The 20,000-nt window shown below is 43.5% G+C and overlaps 1 protein-coding gene across 1 annotated transcript in view; it reads left to right on the forward strand.

Annotated features, from left to right (window-relative positions):
* The window catches only part of srgap1a (SLIT-ROBO Rho GTPase activating protein 1a), a 188,302-nt gene that overhangs the window by 96,019 nt on the left and 72,283 nt on the right, over positions 1–20,000 (forward strand). The window contains 3 exon segments of the mRNA XM_084335154.1: positions 8,931–9,110; positions 12,769–12,897; positions 18,447–18,668. Coding sequence (XP_084191280.1) covers positions 8,931–9,110; positions 12,769–12,897; positions 18,447–18,668 — 531 coding nt within the window.

A 20,000-nucleotide genomic window follows, 5' to 3' on the forward strand; every position in this document is an offset into this window, starting at 1 on the left:
GTTAGAGTGATGGACTAGTTAGAGTGATAGACTAGGTAGAGTGATAGACTAGGTAGAGTGATAGACTAGGTAGAGTGACTAGTTAGAGTGATAGACTAGGTAGAGTGATAGACTAGTTAGAGTGACTAGTTAGAGTGATAGACTAGTTAGAGTGATAGACTAGTTAGAGTGATAGACTAGTTAGAGTGATAGACTAGTTAGAGTGATAGACTAGTTAGAGTGATAGACTAGTTAGAGTGATAGACTAGGTAGAGTGATAGACTAGTTATAGTGATAGACTAGGTAGAGTGATAGACTAGTTATAGTGATAGACTAGTTAGAGAGACTAGTTAGAGTGATAGACTAGTTATAGTGATAGACTAGTTAGAGTGATAGACTAGTTAGAGTGATAGACTAGGTAGAGTGATAGACTAGTTAGAGTGATAGACTAGTTATAGTGATAGACTAGTTAGAGTGATAGACTAGTTATAGTGATAGACTAGTTAGAGTGATAGACTAGTTAGAGTGATAGACTAGGTAGAGTGATAGACTAGTTAGAGTGATAGACTAGTTATAGTGATAGACTAGTTAGAGTGATAGACTAGTTAGAGTGATAGACTAGTTAGAGTGATAGACTAGGTAGAGTGATAGACTAGGTAGAGTGATAGACTAGTTATAGTGATAGACTAGGTAGAGTGATAGACTAGGTAGAGTGATAGACTAGTTAGAGTGATAGACTAGGTAGAGTGATAGACTAGGTAGAGTGACTAGTTAGAGTGATAGACTAGGTAGAGTGATAGACTAGGTAGAGTGATAGACTAGTTAGAGTGATATACTAGGTAGAGTGATAGACTAGTTAGAGTGATAGACTAGTTATAGTGATAGACTAGTTATAGTGATAGACTAGGTAGAGTGATAGACTAGGTAGAGTGATAGACTAGTTAGAGTGATAGACTAGTTAGAGTGATAGACTAGTTATAGTGATAGACTAGTTAGAGTGATAGACTAGTTAGAGTGATAGACTAGGTAGAGTGATAGACTAGTTAGAGTGATAGACTAGGTAGAGTGATAGACTAGGTAGAGTGACTAGTTAGAGTGATAGACTAGGTAGAGTGATAGACTAGTTATAGTGATAGACTAGTTAGAGTGATAGACTAGGTAGAGTGATAGACTAGTTAGAGTGATAGACTAGGTAGAGTGATAGACTAGGTAGAGTGATAGACTAGGTAGAGTGATAGACTAGGTAGAGTGATAGACTAGTTAGAGTGATAGACTAGGTAGAGTGATAGACTAGGTAGAGTGATAGACTAGGTAGAGTGATAGACTAGGTAGAGTGATAGACTAGGTAGAGTGATAGACTAGTTAGAGTGATAGACTAGGTAGAGTGATAGACTAGGTAGAGTGATAGACTAGTTAGAGTGATAGACTAGGTAGAGTGATAGACTAGGTAGAGTGATAGACTAGGTAGAGTGATAGACTAGTTAGAGTGATAGACTAGTTAGAGTGATAGACTAGTTAGAGTGATAGACTAGTTAGAGTGATAGACTAGGTAGAGTGATAGACTAGGTACTAGTAGAGTGATAGACTAGGTAGAGTGGTAGACTAGGTAGAGTGGTAGACTAGGTAGAGTGATAGACTAGTTAGAGTGATAGACTAGGTAGAGTGATAGACTAGGTAGAGTGATAGACTAGTTAGAGTGATAGACTAGTTAGAGTGATAGACTAGTTAGAGTGATATACTAGGTAGAGTGATAGACTAGGTAGAGTGATAGACTAGGTAGAGTGGTAGACTAGGTAGAGTGATAGACTAGGTAGAGTGATAGACTAGGTAGAGTGATAGACTAGTTAGAGTGATAGACTAGGTAGAGTGATAGACTGGGTAGAGTGATAGACTAGGTACTAGTAGAGTGATAGACTAGGTAGAGTGGTAGACTAGGTAGAGTGATAGACTAGGTAGAGTGATAGACTAGGTAGAGTGATAGACTAGGTAGAGTGATAGACTAGGTACTAGTAGAGTGATAGACTAGGTAGAGTGATAGACTAGTTAGAGTGATAGACTAGGTAGAGTGGTAGACTAGGTAGAGTGATAGACTAGGTAGAGTGATAGACTAGGTAGAGTGATAGACTAGTTAGAGTGATAGACTAGTTAGTGATAGACTAGTTAGAGTGATAGACTAGTTAGAGTGATAGACTAGTTAGAGAGACTAGTTAGAGTGATAGACTAGTTATAGTGATAGACTAGGTAGAGTGATAGACTAGGTAGAGTGATAGACTGGGTAGAGTGATAGACTAGGTAGAGTGATAGACTAGTTAGAGTGATATACTAGTTAGAGTGATAGACTAGGTAGAGTGACTAGTTAGAGTGATAGACTAGGTAGAGTGATAGACTAGGTAGAGTGATAGACTAGGTAGAGTGGTAGACTAGTTAGAGTGATAGACTAGGTAGAGTGATAGACTAGTTAGAGTGATAGACTAGTTAGAGTGATAGACTAGTTAGAGTGATAGACTAGGTAGAGTGATAGACTAGGTAGAGTGACTAGTTAGAGTGATAGACTAGGTAGAGTGATAGACTAGTTAGAGTGATAGACTAGTTAGAGTGATAGACTAGTTAGAGTAATAGACTAGGTAGAGTGATAGACTAGGTAGAGTGACTAGTTAGAGTGATAGACTAGTTATAGTGATAGACTAGGTAGAGTGATAGACTAGGTAGAGTGATGGACTAGGTAGAGTGATAGACTAGTTAGAGTGATAGACTAGTTAGAGTGATAGACTAGGTAGAGTGATAGACTAGTTAAAGTGATAGACTAGTTAGAGTGATAGACTAGTTAGAGAGACTAGTTAGTAGGGGTGGACGGTATAAACGGTATACGGTATAAACGGTATTAATTTGCTCTACGGTATGGATTTTGACTATACCGTTTAACCGGTAGAGCAGCTCTAAAATAGCAATGACGTCATGTAACCACAGCGCGACTATTTCAATAGCATTTGCCCCTAAAAATAGATAGAATTAGTCATAGATAATAGTTATGTGCAAACTGGAAAAAGTTATTTAGGAGGCTTCGCGCAGTGGGCGTGTCAACACGCAATTGTCATTTCATAATAAACACATATCACCGCGGCGCACAGCAAGTTTCAATTTCAGTTCCTGGCATTTTTAACCAGTGGAGAAAGGTAAGATACCTATCGTTTTTCTTATATGAATTATTCTACGTTAATAAAACATACCTGGTGATCAACTACAGTTTGCTGTAAACATTACGATATGTGTGTAGTGTTATGATAACGACGGCAGCAGCGGGAGCCGGGAGGACGGCGTGCAGCAGTGGATTTGCGAATAGCATGCAGCTGCAGAGCCGCAGAGCCAGGGGCTCTTTCAGGTCTGGTCACAGGCCCGTCAAACAGCGCCCCCCCACCCAAATGAATTGCCAATGGCTGAAATGAATGACCTGAAAGAGCCCCTGGCTCTGCGGCTCTGCAGCTACATATGCTTCTAGCAAAATCCAGCCCCGCTGTTTGCAATGGGAGCAGGAGTCTCGACTCTGGACTTATTTTATATGGAATATAATGACTTTATACGCAAAAGTAGCCTAGTTTTAAGTTAAAATATTATAAATCTACATGCCTTGAGGATGTCATTCTTTATATAGCCTGCCTATCAGGCAAAAAAAATTATTCTAACAGAAACACTGATACCGTGATATATACCGTTACCGTCTATGCTTCAAATTATACCGTGATATAAATTTTAGACCATACCGTCCACCCCTACTAGTTAGAGTGATAGACTAGTTATAGTGATAGACTAGGTAGAGTGATAGACTAGGTAGAGTGATAGACTAGTTAGAGTGATAGACTAGTTAGAGTGATAGACTAGTTAGAGTGATAGACTAGTTAGAGTGATAGACTAGTTAGAGTGATATACTAGTTATAGTGATAGACTAGGTAGAGTGATAGACTAGTTAGAGTGATAGACTAGTTAGAGTGATAGACTAGTTAGAGTGACTAGTTAGAGTGATAGACTAGTTATAGTGATAGACTAGTTAGAGTGATAGACTAGTTAGAGTGATAGACTAGTTAGAGTGATAGACTAGTTAGAGTGATAGACTAGGTAGAGTGATAGACTAGGTAGAGTGATAGACTAGGTAGAGTGACTAGTTAGAGTGATAGACTAGGTAGAGTGACTAGTTATAGTGATAGACTAGGTAGAGTGATAGACTAGGTAGAGTGGTAGACTAGGTAGAGTGGTAGACTAGGTAGAGTGGTAGACTAGTTAGAGTGATAGACTAGTTAGAGTGATAGACTAGTTAGAGTGATAGACTAGTTAGAGTGATAGACTAGGTAGAGTGATAGACTAGGTAGAGTGATAGACTAGGTAGAGTGACTAGTTAGAGTGATAGACTAGGTAGAGTGATAGACTAGGTAGAGTGACTAGTTAGAGTGATAGACTAGGTAGAGTGATAGACTAGGTAGAGTGATGGACTAGGTAGAGTGATAGACTAGTTATAGTGATAGACTAGGTAGAGTGATAGACTAGTTAGAGTGATAGACTAGGTAGAGTGATAGACTAGGTAGAGTGATAGACTAGGTAGAGTGATAGACTAGTTATAGTGATAGACTAGGTAGAGTGATAGACTAGGTAGAGTGGTAGACTAGGTAGAGTGATAGACTAGGTAGAGTGATAGACTAGTTATAGTGATAGACTAGGTAGAGTGATAGACTAGGTAGAGTGATAGACTAGTTATAGTGATAGACTAGGTAGAGTGATAGACTAGTTAGAGTGATAGACTAGGTAGAGTGATAGACTAGGTAGAGTGATGGACTAGGTAGAGTGGTAGACTAGGTAGAGTGATAGACTAGTTAGAGTGATAGACTAGGTAGAGTGATAGACTAGGTACTAGTAGAGTGATAGACTAGGTAGAGTGATAGACTAGTTATAGTGATAGACTAGTTATAGTGATAGACTAGGTAGAGTGATAGACTAGGTAGAGTGATAGACTAGGTACTAGTAGAGTGATAGACTAGGTAGAGTGATAGACTAGTTATAGTGATAGACTAGTTATAGTGATAGACTAGGTAGAGTGATAGACTAGGTAGAGTGATAGACTAGGTACTAGTAGAGTGATAGACTAGGTAGAGTGATAGACTAGTTATAGTGATAGACTAGTTATAGTGATAGACTAGGTAGAGTGATAGACTAGGTAGAGTGATAGACTAGGTAGAGTGATAGACTAGGTACTAGTAGAGTGATAGACTAGGTAGAGTGATAGACTAGTTATAGTGATAGACTAGTTAGAGTGATAGACTAGTTACAGTGATAGACTAGGTAGAGTGATAGACTAGTTAGAGTGATAGACTAGGTAGAGTGATGGACTAGTTAGAGTGATAGACTAGGTAGAGTGATAGACTAGTTAGAGTGATAGACTAGGTAGAGTGATGGACTAGTTAGAGTGATAGACTAGGTAGAGTGATAGACTAGTTAGAGTGATAGACTAGTTAGAGTGATAGACTAGGTAGAGTGATGGACTAGTTAGAGTGATAGACTAGTTATCCCCCCCTCCCCTCAGGGTGCTCCACGCTAAACACGGCAGCGGGAATACACATACTTTATGTCTCAAGGCTAGTTCAGCATGTCTCAACAAATGCGCATGTTTGTATTATTAATGATTGTGTGCCATTATTACTATCAAATGTAATGATTGTGAAATATTTCTGTAATGAGTGGTATGTGTATGAACCAAGCATCCTTGACTCCAGGGACAACAATGGAAATAAGTCTTGGCTTTTCGTTTCTATCCCTGACAAAGCAAATACTCATGTGATCTGTATATGTTTGTTGTCTAAATAAAACCTACCTACCTACCTTAGAGTGATATATAATAATTCCACCCACCCCCTAGGTAGGCAAGTATATGAAAGTCCCTCAGCAGCACCTACTGGATACCAATCTATAAATGATCACTATCCAGAGGAACAAGCGTGGAGTGAAGCCACTTTCATACAGATAATCTTAAGCCTCTCGGGGGGGGGGGGGGGGGGGGGGGGGGTGAGAACAAACAAGTTCCTAATTACACCGTGTATGATAGTGTGTAATAAGGCAATAGGGAGTTCTGAAATGAACACATTTTGATGGGCTAATCAAACGCCACATTTCTTACGTCTGTGACTAGTTTGTCTCGGACTCGCTTTGTTGTCATCGCCGCGTAAAATCACATAATATGATGTTGAATAGCGAGGATAAAGCAAGAGACGGAGATCAAACGCTGCATTCTTTCAGAGGAAACGAACGCACGTAGCTCCAGTTGATCCGTGAAAACCCTGGCGTTCCAAAATAAAGAGCTCCCTAGAAAAAGTTCTGAGCAAAACCAATACCACCTCACTAAGAACCCTTTCAGAAGCCTTATTTTCTCAGCGTGTGCGTTCGACTAATTCCCAGGGATCATGGCAGTCGACTTCAGTGCAGGGAGGACGTGTCGGGCTGTCTCTGGCGGCCGCGCCCTGCCTGCTCCCCCGTTACTGAGTGATTGGCCTGAGTTGTGTGGATGTATAATAGAGAAGTCCTCTCTCTGACCCAGTGCTGAGCTGGCGGCCGGGCTACGCTCACACTTGTCATCTCAATGAGATTTTTTTAGATCTAATCATGAACATGTGATGTTGTGAGATGGCTTTGATGTGTCTCTCCAGACTCCAGCGGACCCGGGGACGTCTCTCGTGCCTCTTCCCTGGCTACGTTGTGTCCTGCTCTTCCATCTTCCATCTCGTTTACGTTACTCTTGTGCGCACTGCGCATTGTGACTGAATATCATCGAGACGATGTAGAAATCACAATGCAACATCACAAAGCCGGAAGCGGTCTGGATCCGATCTTGGAACTCTGACAGTTAATGCATCCTGGTGTAATTCGACAATTTTTATTATAATGTTATTTTTTATGTAACATGTGAAGTGTAACAGTGTTTTGCAGCAGTTTTGTGATGTGGTAATGTTGGTCTGGTCAGTTAGGGGCTGTGGTAATGTTGGTCTGGTCAGTTAGAAGCTGTGGTAATGTTGGTCTGGTCAGTTAGAAGCTGTGGTAATGTTGGTCTGGTCAGTTAGAAGCTGTGGTAATGTTGGTCTGGTCAGTTAGAAGCTGTGGTAATGTCTGGTCAGTTAGAAGCTGTGGTAATGTCTGGTCAGTTAGAAGCTGTGGTAATGTCTGGTCAGTTAGAAGCTGTGGTAATGTTGGTCAGTTAGAAGCTGTGGTAATGTCTGGTCAGTTAGAAGCTGTGGTAATGTTGGTCAGTTAGAAGCTGTGGTAATGTCTGGTCAGTTAGAAGCTGTGGTAATGTCTGGTCAGTTAGAAGCTGTGGTAATGTTGGTCAGTTAGAAGCTGTGGTAATGTCTGGTCAGTTAGAAGCTGTGGTAATGTCTGGTCAGTTAGAAGCTGTGGTAATGTTGGTCAGTTAGAAGCTGTGGTAATGTCTGGTCAGTTAGAAGCTGTGGTAATGTCTGGTCAGTTAGAAGCTGTGGTAATGTTGGTCAGTTAGAAGATGTGGTAATGTCTGGTCAGTTAGAAGCTGTGGTAATGTCTGGTCAGTTAGGGTCTGTGGTAATGTCTGGTCAGTTAGAAGCTGTGGTAATGTCTGGTCAGTTAGAAGATGTGGTAATGTCTGGTCAGTTAGAAGCTGTGGTAATGTTGGTCAGTTAGAAGATGTGGTAATGTCTGGTCAGTTAGAAGCTGTGGTAATGTCTGGTCAGTTAGGGTCTGTGGTAATGTCTGGTCAGTTAGAAGCTGTGGTAATGTCTGGTCAGTTAGAAGATGTGGTAATGTCTGGTCAGTTACAGGCTGTCGTAATGTCTGGTCAGTTAGGGGCTGTGGTAATGTCTGGTCAGTTAGGGGCTGTGGTAATGTCTGGTCAGTTAGGGGCTGTGCTAATGTCTGGTCAGTTTGGGGCTGTGGTAATGTTGGTCTGGTCAGTTTGGGGCTGTGCTAATGTCTGGTCAGTTAGAGGCTGTGGTAATGTTGGACTGGTCAGTTAGGGGCTGTGGTAATGTTGGTCTGGTCAGTTTGGGGCTGTGGTAATGTTGGTCTGGTCAGTTTGGGGCTGTGCTAATGTTGGTTTGTTCTTAGAATTTACTCCTTGTCAAATTCACAGAAATTAGTCTAGCAGCTCTGCGGTGGTTTAGACAGGGTTTTTATTTGGATATTCATATTATGTTATGGGCTATGTACTTTATTGGCCCTACAGTATATGTCAGTTATTATCAGTAGGCGACAAATCACGAGTTTTTATGAACATTTTCCTAGCAGTGGGGAGCCTTTTTCTAGCAGTGAGGAGCATTTTCCTAACCCCAATTTCCAGCCAGACTGAAAACCTAAACGCGCTCTTTCATGAATGGAATTTAAATTTCAAACACAGGGAACAAGACGAGAGCAGCGTGTTACACTGAGCTGCGATGAAATGTGGTGGTTGTTGTTGTTGCTGCTGTTGTTGTTTGTATAAGAGACTCATTTTAAAGAAAATATGGGAAAGAGTCTGTCTTGGGTTTGAGGTTTGAGGAGAGAGAAGGACCGCTGTGAGGATCAGCGACAAGGTGGGTGGGCTAAAGGACGGAAGCTTTAGACGTAGTTCAGAGTAACTTGTCTGGTGAAGATGAAAACGTCTGAAGCTTGAACTCTGGCCTTTTTACACACTCAAATCAAATCAAATCAAATTTTGTAAGGTAATTTGTCATTTGTAAGGCCTGACGACACACGTTAATGTCCCCATGGGCCGGACACGTCTTCTTTAAACAAGTCATGAAGAAACATCACAATAAATCACGTAAATAAAACTCACGTTTAATGAAATCATAACAACCGGGGGGTGGAGCCTTTGTTTTAAACAGCGCTTTCCGATTATCTCTCTCTCTCTCTCTCTCTCTCTCTCTCTCTCTCTCTCTCAACACCGCTGTCGTGTTTTGTCCCCGTAGGTGATGAAGACCTACCACATGTACCACGCGGAGAGCATCAGCGCGGAGAGCAAGCTGAAGGAGGCAGAGAAGCAGGAGGAGAAGCAGATCGGCCGGGGAGACCCCGTGTTCAGCATCCGTCTGGAGGACAAGCACCAGAGACGCAGCTCCGTGAAGAAGATCGAGAAGATGAAGGAGAAGGTACGTCACACACGTAGACCACGAGTACAGGAATCCAGTCTGTGTAGCCTGCCAAGAAACCTGAACATAATAGACCACTGCACTTCCGTGTTACATTGAGCTCATGGGAGAGAGAGCGGGGGGAGAAAATGAATGAATGTGGATGAGAGCCTTGACATTAAGTGGTTGTAGCTACGGCTGTGGGGGTGCTGGAGACATGATCCAACAGACTTTTATACGCCTGAGTCTCCTGAATACGGAGAGACCAATCCCAAGTCGATCGGCACTTTCTCGGCCGAGCTATAGTCACTTTTCCGCACCTACTCCCGAACTCTGCATGCGCAGATTGCCCACGGAGTCTCTCTGGATTGTCCAGAGATCTAGGTTTATCAATCTGCGCATGCAGAAAGTGCCGATCGACTTGGGATTGGTCTCTCCGTGTTCTGGAGACTCAGGCGTATAAAAGTCTGTTGGATCATGTCTCCAGCACCCAGCCGTAGCTACAACCACGTAATGCCAAGGCTCTCATCCACATTCATTAATTTTCTTCCCCCGCTCTCTCTCCCATGATTTCAGAATACCGGAAGTGTTGCGGTGGTCTATACTGTACCTCTCAGCTAGCTGTACTAACCACTAGGTGGGTGGGAAGAATTCGATACAGCGATATATCACGATATTTTGCGTGCCGATATTATTATCGATACATTGGTGCCAAGTATCGGTATTTAAAAAATAAATCAATACATTTTTGGAGTGAGGTGAACATTACTGAACATGTTATTATCTTATTAGATAAAACAGATGATTTATATATTATCTTATTAGATAAAACAGATGATGTATATTTATCTTATTAGATAAAACAGATGATGTATATATTTATCTTATTAGATAAAACAGATGATGTATATATTATCTTATTAGATAAAACAGATGATGTATATATATTATCTTATTAGATAAAACAGATGATGTATATTTATCTTATTAGATAAAACGGATGATGTATATATATTTATCTTATTAGATAAAACAGATGATGTATATATATCTTATTAGATAAAACAGATGATGTATATATATTATCTTATTAGATAAAACAGATGATGTATATTTATCTTATTAGATAAAACAGATGATGTATATATATTTATCTTATTAGATAAAACAGATGATGTATATTTATCTTATTAGATAAAACAGATGATTTATATATATCTTATTAGATAAAACAGATGATGTATATATATCTTATTAGATAAAACAGATGATGTATATATATCTTATTAGATAAAACAGATGATGTATATATATTTTTATTGCAGATGTTGACAAAGTTTTCCGTTGGGGACATAAAGGACAAAAAGGTAATATATCGCAATATATCGCAATATCGTGACTCTAGTAGGGCTGACCTCGATTAGTCGAATAGTCGACTAATCGATCGAAAGGAGCCGTAGTTGACTGCCAACCTCCTAGTTGAATGAAAAAAAAGAAGAAAAAAAGATTATTTTTTTATTTTATTATTATAATTTTTTTAATCATTCTTTTCAAAAGCAAAGAGGCCTAGAAGCGTGGCTAATGCTAATGGTGCGCATACCAGCGAGGCTAACTGCCTAAGAAAACGAGCACAGAGGCACTGAAAGAGGATTTCACACACTAAACATATCAAGATGTATCCATCAGTGGACGAATTGCATGCTTTCGCAGAGGACAAGAAGCCTTCAGTCGACTCCTTCAGACATTAAGCACCCCACAGCCCAAATGGAATTTATTATATATATTTTTTTTTTTATTATATATTTTTTTGCTACCATTCGACTATCATCAAATTTCGGGCCAATCAATGTCGACTACACAAATCCTTAGTCTGGGACAGTATTATGGTATTGTGGGGCCTCTGGGGACTCCCACCCCGATTAACCACCTCTTTCAGGATACTATGTCCTTTTGAAAAAAGTTTGGTGGCAGAAATAGCCATCTAGTCCAAAGTAGTAAGTGGACCCAGTTCCACCCCCGTTCCTCTCTCTCGCTCTGCTCCATGGATTTGAATCCAAAGCAGTGGTTCTCAACCTGCGGTCCGAGGACCCCCAGAGGTCCGTGTGGGGTTACCAGAGGGTCCACAGAAGACTTTGGACTAGTTTGATGTCATTATTTAATTCACAGCTGAGATCATATAAGAGTGACTCTTTAAGACCATAAGATTCACGTTCTCGGCGATAGAATACATGGCTTAATGGGGACATACTGTATGATGGAAAATGGATTTGGCAGTCTGAAATGTTGTTTAGGCACCGGTGGGCGGAATGACATACGTAGTAGCTACTCCTTGCCGTTTGACCAGGGGTCTTCAGATTAACAGGCCTAAACAAGCTGTTCAGAATTATTACTTGTTGTGATGTCACAAGAGGGACACAAGCAATACATTTGCTTTAATTAATCAATTAGATGTCCTTTTTGGAGCCCTAATCTACTGCCCTACTACTATCTACTGTAAAGGTGTTCTACTATTGTGCGTGGGCAGGGAAAGAGATAATTCATGAAAGATTTGGGTTGTGTCGTGAAATGCAAGAGAAGAAAGAGGTGTTGGAAAATAAACTAGTAGACTAGTCTCTTTGCAAACAAGCAAACAAACACGTTCCACAGATTCGAGGAAGTCGTAGGAAATAGTTGAGAAGCTACATAATATGTCCCCTTTAATCATATCTAACAACAAACATATGATCAGATGGGGGTCACCGAGACTACAATCCCCATACGCAACCTAACGTGGAACAATTCGGGGGTCATTGACACAAGAAAAGGTTGAGAACCTCTTCCATCTATAGCCTGTGTACGGCCTGCCTGCTACAGAACCCCTCCTCAGACTAGAGCGAGGGCCTGAAGACGTCCCAGCCGCTGCACTTGTATAAAAAGAGACACCTAACGCACAACACATGGCCGCCCTTGCGTCCCTGTCAGCGGGCCGTGACGCTCACCAGACCACGCTCCGGTTCTGGGCCACGGCACCGTCATTCAGCTCTGAGGCCCCTGCTGGCGCGAGCGCTGGAAAGCACTCTGTGAAACACTGTCATGGCCCCAAATTAGCAGTGTTTTTGTGCTCTCGGAGCAGGCCTGCTTTCTGTTAAAGCTCCGCGACAAATGATTTAATGGCCACGGGGACAGTCTTTTTATTTCGTTTTTCTTCTTTTTTTTCTTCTTCATGCAGCTCTTCCTGGAATGCATTTGGGAATTTGGGAAGCGTTTTAAAATATGGAAGGATGTTTGTATGCGTGTGTGTGAGTCAGCGGCTGGTGACTAACGTCTTTTATTGTGTAGAATAGTGGTTCTCAACCCGGGGGTCACGAGATTGTCACAAACCAAAAACCATAAGAAACCAAAGAATAAGGTGCATTCTGCTTTTTAAACATAGTTAAAGTTTCAGATTTTCTTCTCTTTTATTTAATTTTTTCTTCATAGGAGTAGCAGCTTATTTGTACTCCGGCTGTGTGTTTGTGAAAGCTGTTGTTTTGCCGCCGATCTTGTCTGATGCTCAGTGTGTGTGCAGACATGAAAGCCTGATCGCTTGTCAATAAAAGAACATTCTGGGCTCATTAAATTCATCTCCCCCAGCCTGTGGTTGTCTTGTTTCTTATGCTCTCCCTCTCTTTCTCTCTCTCTCTTCTCTCTCTCTCTTCAGCGACAAGCCAAGTACTCGGAGAACAAGATGAAGTCGATCAAAGCTCGGAATGAGTACCTGCTGACACTCGAAGCGACAAACTCCTCGGTTTTCAAGTACTACATCCACGACTTGTCGGACTTGATTGACGTAAGTCCGATGAAACCTGCGTGTGATTCACTGTGTCGACCTTATGTGGACAATGTATGGGCAGCGCGGTGGTTAGCGATGCTGCCTCACAGCAAGAACATCCTGGGTTGACGTGTTCCTCCCGTGTTTACATGGGTTTCCTCCTGCTACTCTGGTTTCCTCCTGGTTCTCTGGTTTCATCCTGGTTCTCTGGTTTCATCCTGGTACTCTGGTTTCCTCCTGGTTCTCTGGTTTCCTCCTGGTTCTCTGGTTTCCTCCTGGTTCTCTGGTTTCCTCTGCTACTCTGGTTTCCTCTGATACTCTGGTTTCCTCCTGATACTCTGGTTTCCTCCTGCTACTCTGGTTTCCTCCAGGTTCTCTGGTTTCCTCTGGTACTCTGGTTTCCTCCTGCTACTCTGGTTTCCTCCTGCTACTCTGGTTTCCTCCTGGTTCTCTGGTTTCCTCTGGTTCTCTGGTTTCCTCCTGCTACTCTGGTTTCCTCCTGCTACTCTGGTTTCCTCCAGGTTCTCTGGTTTCCTCCTGGTTCTCTGGTTTCCTCCAGGTTCTCTGGTTTCCTCCTGCTACTCTGGTTTCCTCCTGCTACTATGGTTTCCTCCTGGTACTCTTGTTTCCTCTGGGTACTCTGGTTTCCTCCAGGTTCTCTGGTTTCCTCCTGGTTCTCTGGTTTCCTCCAGGTTCTCTGGTTTCCTCCTGGTTCTCTGGTTTCCTCCTGGTTCTCTGGTTTCCTCTGGTACTCTGGTTTCCTCCTGGTTCTCTGGTTTCCTCCTGGTTCTCTGGTTTCCTCTGGTACTCTGGTTTCCTCCTGGTTCTCTGGTTTCCTCCTGGTTCTCTGGTTTCCTCTGGTACTCTGGTTTCCTCCTGGTTCTCTGGTTTCCTCCTGGTTCTCTGGTTTCCTCCTGGTTCTCTGGTTTCCTCCTGGTTCTCTGGTTTCCTCCAGGTTCTCTGGTTTCCTCCTGGTTCTCTGGTTTCCTCCAGGTTCTCTGGTTTCCTCCAGGTACTCTGGTTTCCTCCAGGTACTCTGGTTTCCTCCAGGTACTCTAGTTTCAGCCAGGTACTCTGGATACCGCATGTTCATAGTATTGTTGTTACCTCAAGCAAACAGTCCCAACTAATGTGCATGCTAGAGACATACTCCTGGACCAAAAGGTACTGGCATTACAACTGTAGTTGGTCCCCGGAGCGCCTGTCTATGGCTGCCCACTGCTCCCATGTGGTTAGGCCATTAGGCTCGCCCCCTCGATAGATGCCTTCAAATCTAGGCTCAAAACCCACTTCTACCTACTAGCCTTTCCCGTTCACTGACTCATGCCCTGTTTTCCTGTGTGCTTGCCTGTGAGCCCTCCCATAAAACGGAGTTGTGATTGTTGTCTATATGTATCTATGTATCTACCCTCTGTACAGCACTTTGGTTGACACGTGTCATGTTAAATGTGCTATATAAATAAATCTGATTGATTGATTGATTGATTGATTGATTGATTGATTGATAGGAAGAGTCAGATGCAGAGGAACAACATCCCCGGGGGAATTGATGAAGTATAATTTAACATAACTTGTTTAGACTACATGTGTTTTCAGTCACCGCTCTCTCTGTGGAACTCACTATCAAACTGCATAAAAAATGCCCCCCACACTGTAATCATTCACAAAGGGCCTCAAAACCCGCCTCTTCAGACTTGCCTTCCCCAGCTAACCCCACCCCCCAACACATTTTATTCCCTGGTTAACACGTTTTAATCTTCTTTATTTAAGATTTTTTATTTTATTTTTGCTTGTTTTATTATGCTACAGTATGTACAGCGTCTTTGAGTACTCTGAGAAGTGCTCTATAGTGTGATGAATTATTATTTATTATTAGGGAGACTGACCACCACCGTTCCCTCTCATTAAAGTAACGTGTCGGCAACAGCCTCTCTTGCCTCCGTCCCAGAGATGGAGAGACACACACACACACACACTCTGTATACGACATACTTACATAAACAGAGGCCGTTCGAGTAAGAGCCTGAATCACACTTCAAACTTGAGTCAAAGTCATGCTTCCTCTCTGGACTGAATCCCGTGTCTTTTTGGTTTGTTTGTTGCTTTTTTCGCCCCCACCGCCCCCCCCCCCCCCCCCCCCCCCACGCTCTCCTTCGTAAAGCATATCTCACAGGGTTGTTGCGGTTCCCCCCAGCGCTGGAGACAGGCGTCTACTCTGCAGTATTTTCACATGCCCCCCCCCCCCCCCCCCCCCACCCCTTTAGAGGAAATTTAATATCATAGTCTGTGGAGGGAAATGATGAGATTAGCAGCGGAGGTTGATATATGAGAGATATTAGAACGCAGGACCGCGCGGACGGATATTTCAATGGACCTCGCCCTCTTTTCTTGATCCTCCAATCACAAATATCTCATTCGCTTTTGTGTCGAAAGCTGTCCCTCTGGTTTCCCTCCTTTTTCCTCGTATGCTCTCTTAAAAGAACACGGCAACATTATGGCAACTGCGCTTACCGTCTTCTCCAGAGTCGCATAAGAATAGATAGATACCAATTTCCTCTCCTATGCGTCCAGTAGAAAGTTATCTGGCTACAAGCTAGCCTAGCTTAGCACAATGAATGGAAGTGGATATGGATCACTAGCCTAGCTTAATACTACTTAAATAGAGGTGTTTTTGGCCAACAGCTGCTAGGTTAGCTGGTCCGTATCCATTTCCATTTCCCATACTCTTGGTGTGTTCCTTTTAATGAGATGCAGGTCCACTGCCTGCTTCTCTCCTCCGACTCTCAGAATGTCTTGAATGGAGCGTGGGAGCGGATCGCGTCCCTGAAATTCTTTTTTGTGAATTACTTACACGGCTGTTTTGGGTCATCCGTCCCATCGCTCAGCATTCAGGGCACTTCCCCACGGCGTTGCCAGCTGAATGCTTTATTCGACCCAAAACCAGACCGATAAACATGATTTATTTATAGCCAGGAGTCTCCGGGCAACTTCAACAAGACGTCTGCTTTTCCTTTTTCTTTTTTTCACCCAGATATTTAAACTCTTGTCTGGCATGATGTTGGATTCGATTCGATTCAAATGTCATTATACAGCAGTACAGCACAGTACAGTACAGTACAACGAAAACAAGTTTGGCATCCAACCAGAGTGCAAATGTAACCGTAAAGTGCAATAGTAATATACAATGTACAGGTGATTAAACTGGATATGATATATACATTAGTACTACTGAGCGTAGTGCTAATCCGATGTATGTATAGAGTTGTGGTATTTTTCTTATTTTACGACATTATGACTGTACTAGTCAACATCACGCCAGACAATAAATAGGGCTGTTAAAAGTTAAAATGTAACCTGTCCTTAGGCTTTAACCCAAAGAAGACCAAGTCTGGAGTCATATTATTTTCATTATAGAGAGGGAGAGGTGACCATTTTCTTAGCATGACCAGGTGGTAATTTTGTTTCTTCTATTTAATTCTATGGTTTATCATCATAACATTCACAGCATTTAAAAAAGATAAACCAAGTGAACTATGCTCAGGAAACTGGTCAAGGGTAAAACATGTCCGCTGATTGAGAGCACCGGGCTTCCTGTGTAGAGAAGCTGAAAAGCGTGAAATCTCCCCTGCTATGATGATTTATTTATAATCCGCCACTAGCTGTGTTCTAGTCCTGGGAGAAATGCCTTGTTGTTTCCAGGGAAATAAGAGAGAAGGTGTGCTTTTAGAGAGCGATCAGCAGTGCTCTCTGTGCTGCTCAAATGCCACCTGCCCCTCTGTGTTGCTGTGTGATGATGAAACTGACCTTTCTCTCCACTTGCTCCAAAACCTTCACAACCCCCTCAGTGTGTGTGTGTGTGTGTGTGTGTGCGTGTGCATGTGTGCCTGTTTGTGTCAGAGAGAGATTTGTGTGTCAGAGAGAGAGAGAGAGAAAGAGAGAGAGTTGAGTGTGAGAGAGTGAGAGACAGAGATTTGTGTGTCTGAGAGAGAGAAAGAGAGAGATTTGTGTGACTGACAGAGAATAGTGTGTGTTATCTACTTGTTAACCTTCACAAATCACTAGGTGTGTGTGTGTGTGTGTGTGTGTGTGTGTGTGTGTGTGTGTGTGTGTGTGTGTGTGTGTGTGTGTGTGTGTGTGTGTGTGTGTGTGTGTGTGTGTGTGTGTGTGTGTGTGTGTGTGTGTGTGTGTGTGTGTGTGTGTGTGTGTGTGTGTGTGTGTGGTCTCTTTTAAGGCATTTGTTGTCATTTGTAATGTGCACACATTTTAGTTTTTTTTGTATGTGGTATATGTGTGTGTGTGTGTGTTTGACTGTGTCTGTGTCCTTTTCAGTGTGTGTGTGTGTGTTCCTCTGTGTATTTATTCCCCAGTAGAGACCTTGTCCAAGGTCCATGGGTATTACACCAATCAATAGCAATAGATTGTGGAGAGAGACATAATATTCAGGTTGTGCGACATGGAGCCACGACCGCTGAAAATGTGACTCACTTATGGCCAGTAATGTTTGGGTTGTGGAATGTGTTTGGAATAGCTAAGGACGGGCCTTGTTTGATCTCTTTCAGAGCGTTACGTAAATAAAGTAGGGCTGTAAAAAGTTTTTTCTGGTCTTACATACAGTTTACGACGGTATGACTAGTGTAAAAATACTGGTTACCGATTGTCTCTCCCATACTCTGTCTATCCCCTACCCTGTGTCTCCTCTACCCTGTCTCTCCCCTACCCTGTCTCTCCTCTACCCTGTCTCTCCCCTACCCTGTCTCTCCTCTACCCTGTGTCTCCTCTACCCTGTCTCTCCCCTACCCTGTCTCTCCTCTACCCTGTCTCTCCCCTACCCTGTCTCTCCCCTACCCTGTCTCCCCCCTACCCTGTCTCTCCTCTACCCTGTGTCTCCTCTACCCTGTCTCTCCCCTACCCTGTCTCTCCTCTACCCTGTCTCTCCCCTACCCTGTCTCTCCTCTACCCTGTCTCTCCCCTACCCTGTCTCTCCCCTACCCTGTCTCTCCCCTACCCTGTCTCTCCCCTACCCTGTCTCTCCCCTACCTTGTCTCTCCCCAACCCTGTCTCTCCCCTACCCTGTCTCTCCTCTACCCTGTCTCTCCCCTACCCTGTCTCTCCTCTACCCTGTGTCTCCTCTACCCTGTCTCTCCCCTACCCTGTCTCTCCCCTACCCTGTCTCTCCCCTACCTTGTCTCTCCCCAACCCTGTCTCTCCCCAACCCTGTCTCTCCCCTACCCTGTGTCTCCTCTACCCTGTCTCTCCTCTCCCCTGTCTCTCCCCTACCCTGTCTCTCCCCTACCTTGTCTCTCCCCTACCCTGTCTCTCCCCTACCTTGTCTCTCCCCTACCCTGTGTCTCCTCAACCCTGTCTCTCTCTACCCTGTCTCTCCTTTACTCTGGACCGCCCGCTAAAACGAAAATCAATTTGGAGTTCACCTGAGTTCACCAAACGCTCACTACTCTTCTTTCCTCATCGATTATTCCACGTGCCCATCTTCATAAATCGGTGTCATGTAATGTGGTTCCTGTTTCACCCCCCCCCCCGTCCCCGTCCCCGTCCCCTCCCCCTTCCAGTGCTGTGACCTGGGGTACCACGCCAGTCTGAACCGGGCCCTGCGGACCTACCTCTCGGCGGAGTACAACCTGGAGACGTCTCGCCACGAGGGCCTGGACATCATTGAGAACGCCGTGGACAGCCTGGACCCACGCAGCGACCGGCAGAGGTTCATGGAGATGTACCCCACGGCCTTCTGCCCGCCCGCCAAGTTCGAGTTCCAGCCGCACATGGGAGACGAGGTATGCTCCGTTCAGAGAGCAGCTGGGGTAGTGTACAAAAATGATAACATTCATTTTATAAAGAGTTCTTCTGACAGAATGATGCAAAGTTAGATTACATTGTTTTGCTTTGTTATGGTAGAGCGGTAATGCACGAGACGGGAGTGCAGTGCTAAGATGTAGCATGTTCTGAAGTGTATTGTTGTTATTAAGGAGTGGCCACACTGATCCATGACAAAACGGAGGTTAATTAGTAATAGTGGAAAACATTTATACAAAGTACATAATAGATGGAAGTGAGCTTGGGCTAAGAGGAGTGCTCTCACGTGGCCAGCTGCGAGAACACTGAGGTGGAGAAGGGGATCCAGCTCTCTTGTGGATAGAGAAGGGTGGGGGTTAGGGGGGGTTTGGGGTCATTGGCTCTCTAGGTGTGAGATTCAAGCTATTGTGAGGACGAACAAAGGGATATCCTCCACTGAACCTAGCTAACGTAATCCTGTGTTTGCTGAAATAACAGCTTTGCTAACGGACACCGACGTACCCGCCAATTTCAAAAGTCCACTTTGTAGGAGGAGCGGCGAAAAAACTGATTTGGACTAAATTCAAAATGCTAATGGTAGTGGCTTACATGGATATCTTCGCCTGGACACACAGAATCCAGCGGAATTTGCGGTTCAAAAGTTACCGGCCAAAACATGAAGTTCATTGTTATAGTGCCACCATCTGGCCAAATGGTGCCAAATTTGAGACTGGATGAGCGGTTCTTGAGATAGGCGAGGCGAAGGACAGACACACACAGATTCCTTCCTTTATACTGTAGTTGGATGCATTCTCTATTTGAACGACCACATCAAACAAGAGGTGGACGCGGGCAAATACTGCGGCATGGTCAGTACAAAAGGCCTTCGACACTGTCAATCACTCCATTCTGATTGACAAGCTAAAAGCAATTGGTTTTGATAGTCTATCAGTGAGCTGGATGCAATCCTACCTTGAGGGGAGAGAACAGATGGTGGAGGTAAACGGTACTCTATCCCCCCCCCCCCCCCCCTCACAGTGAGCTGTGGTGTTCCACAAGGAAGCATACTAGGACCGCTACTGTTCCTAATTTATGCAAATGACATGTCGTCAGCTTGTGACTGCAACTTGTTCTTGTTCGCTGGTCTCTGACAAGAACAAGTTACAGGTTGAAAAAACCCTCAGCTCAGAACTCAGCAGAATCTGCACCTGGCTCACTGATAACAAACTATCATTACACCTGGGTAAAACAGAGTCCATTCTCTTCGGTTCAAATAACAAACTCAGCAAGACCGACGGCTTCTCAGTTACAGTGGTCAGTTACAAATGTATATA

The sequence above is a fragment of the Notolepis coatsorum genome, assembly GCF_963971535.1.
Source record: "Notolepis coatsorum genome assembly, chromosome: 18".
Lineage (NCBI taxonomy): Eukaryota > Metazoa > Chordata > Actinopteri > Aulopiformes > Paralepididae > Notolepis > Notolepis coatsorum.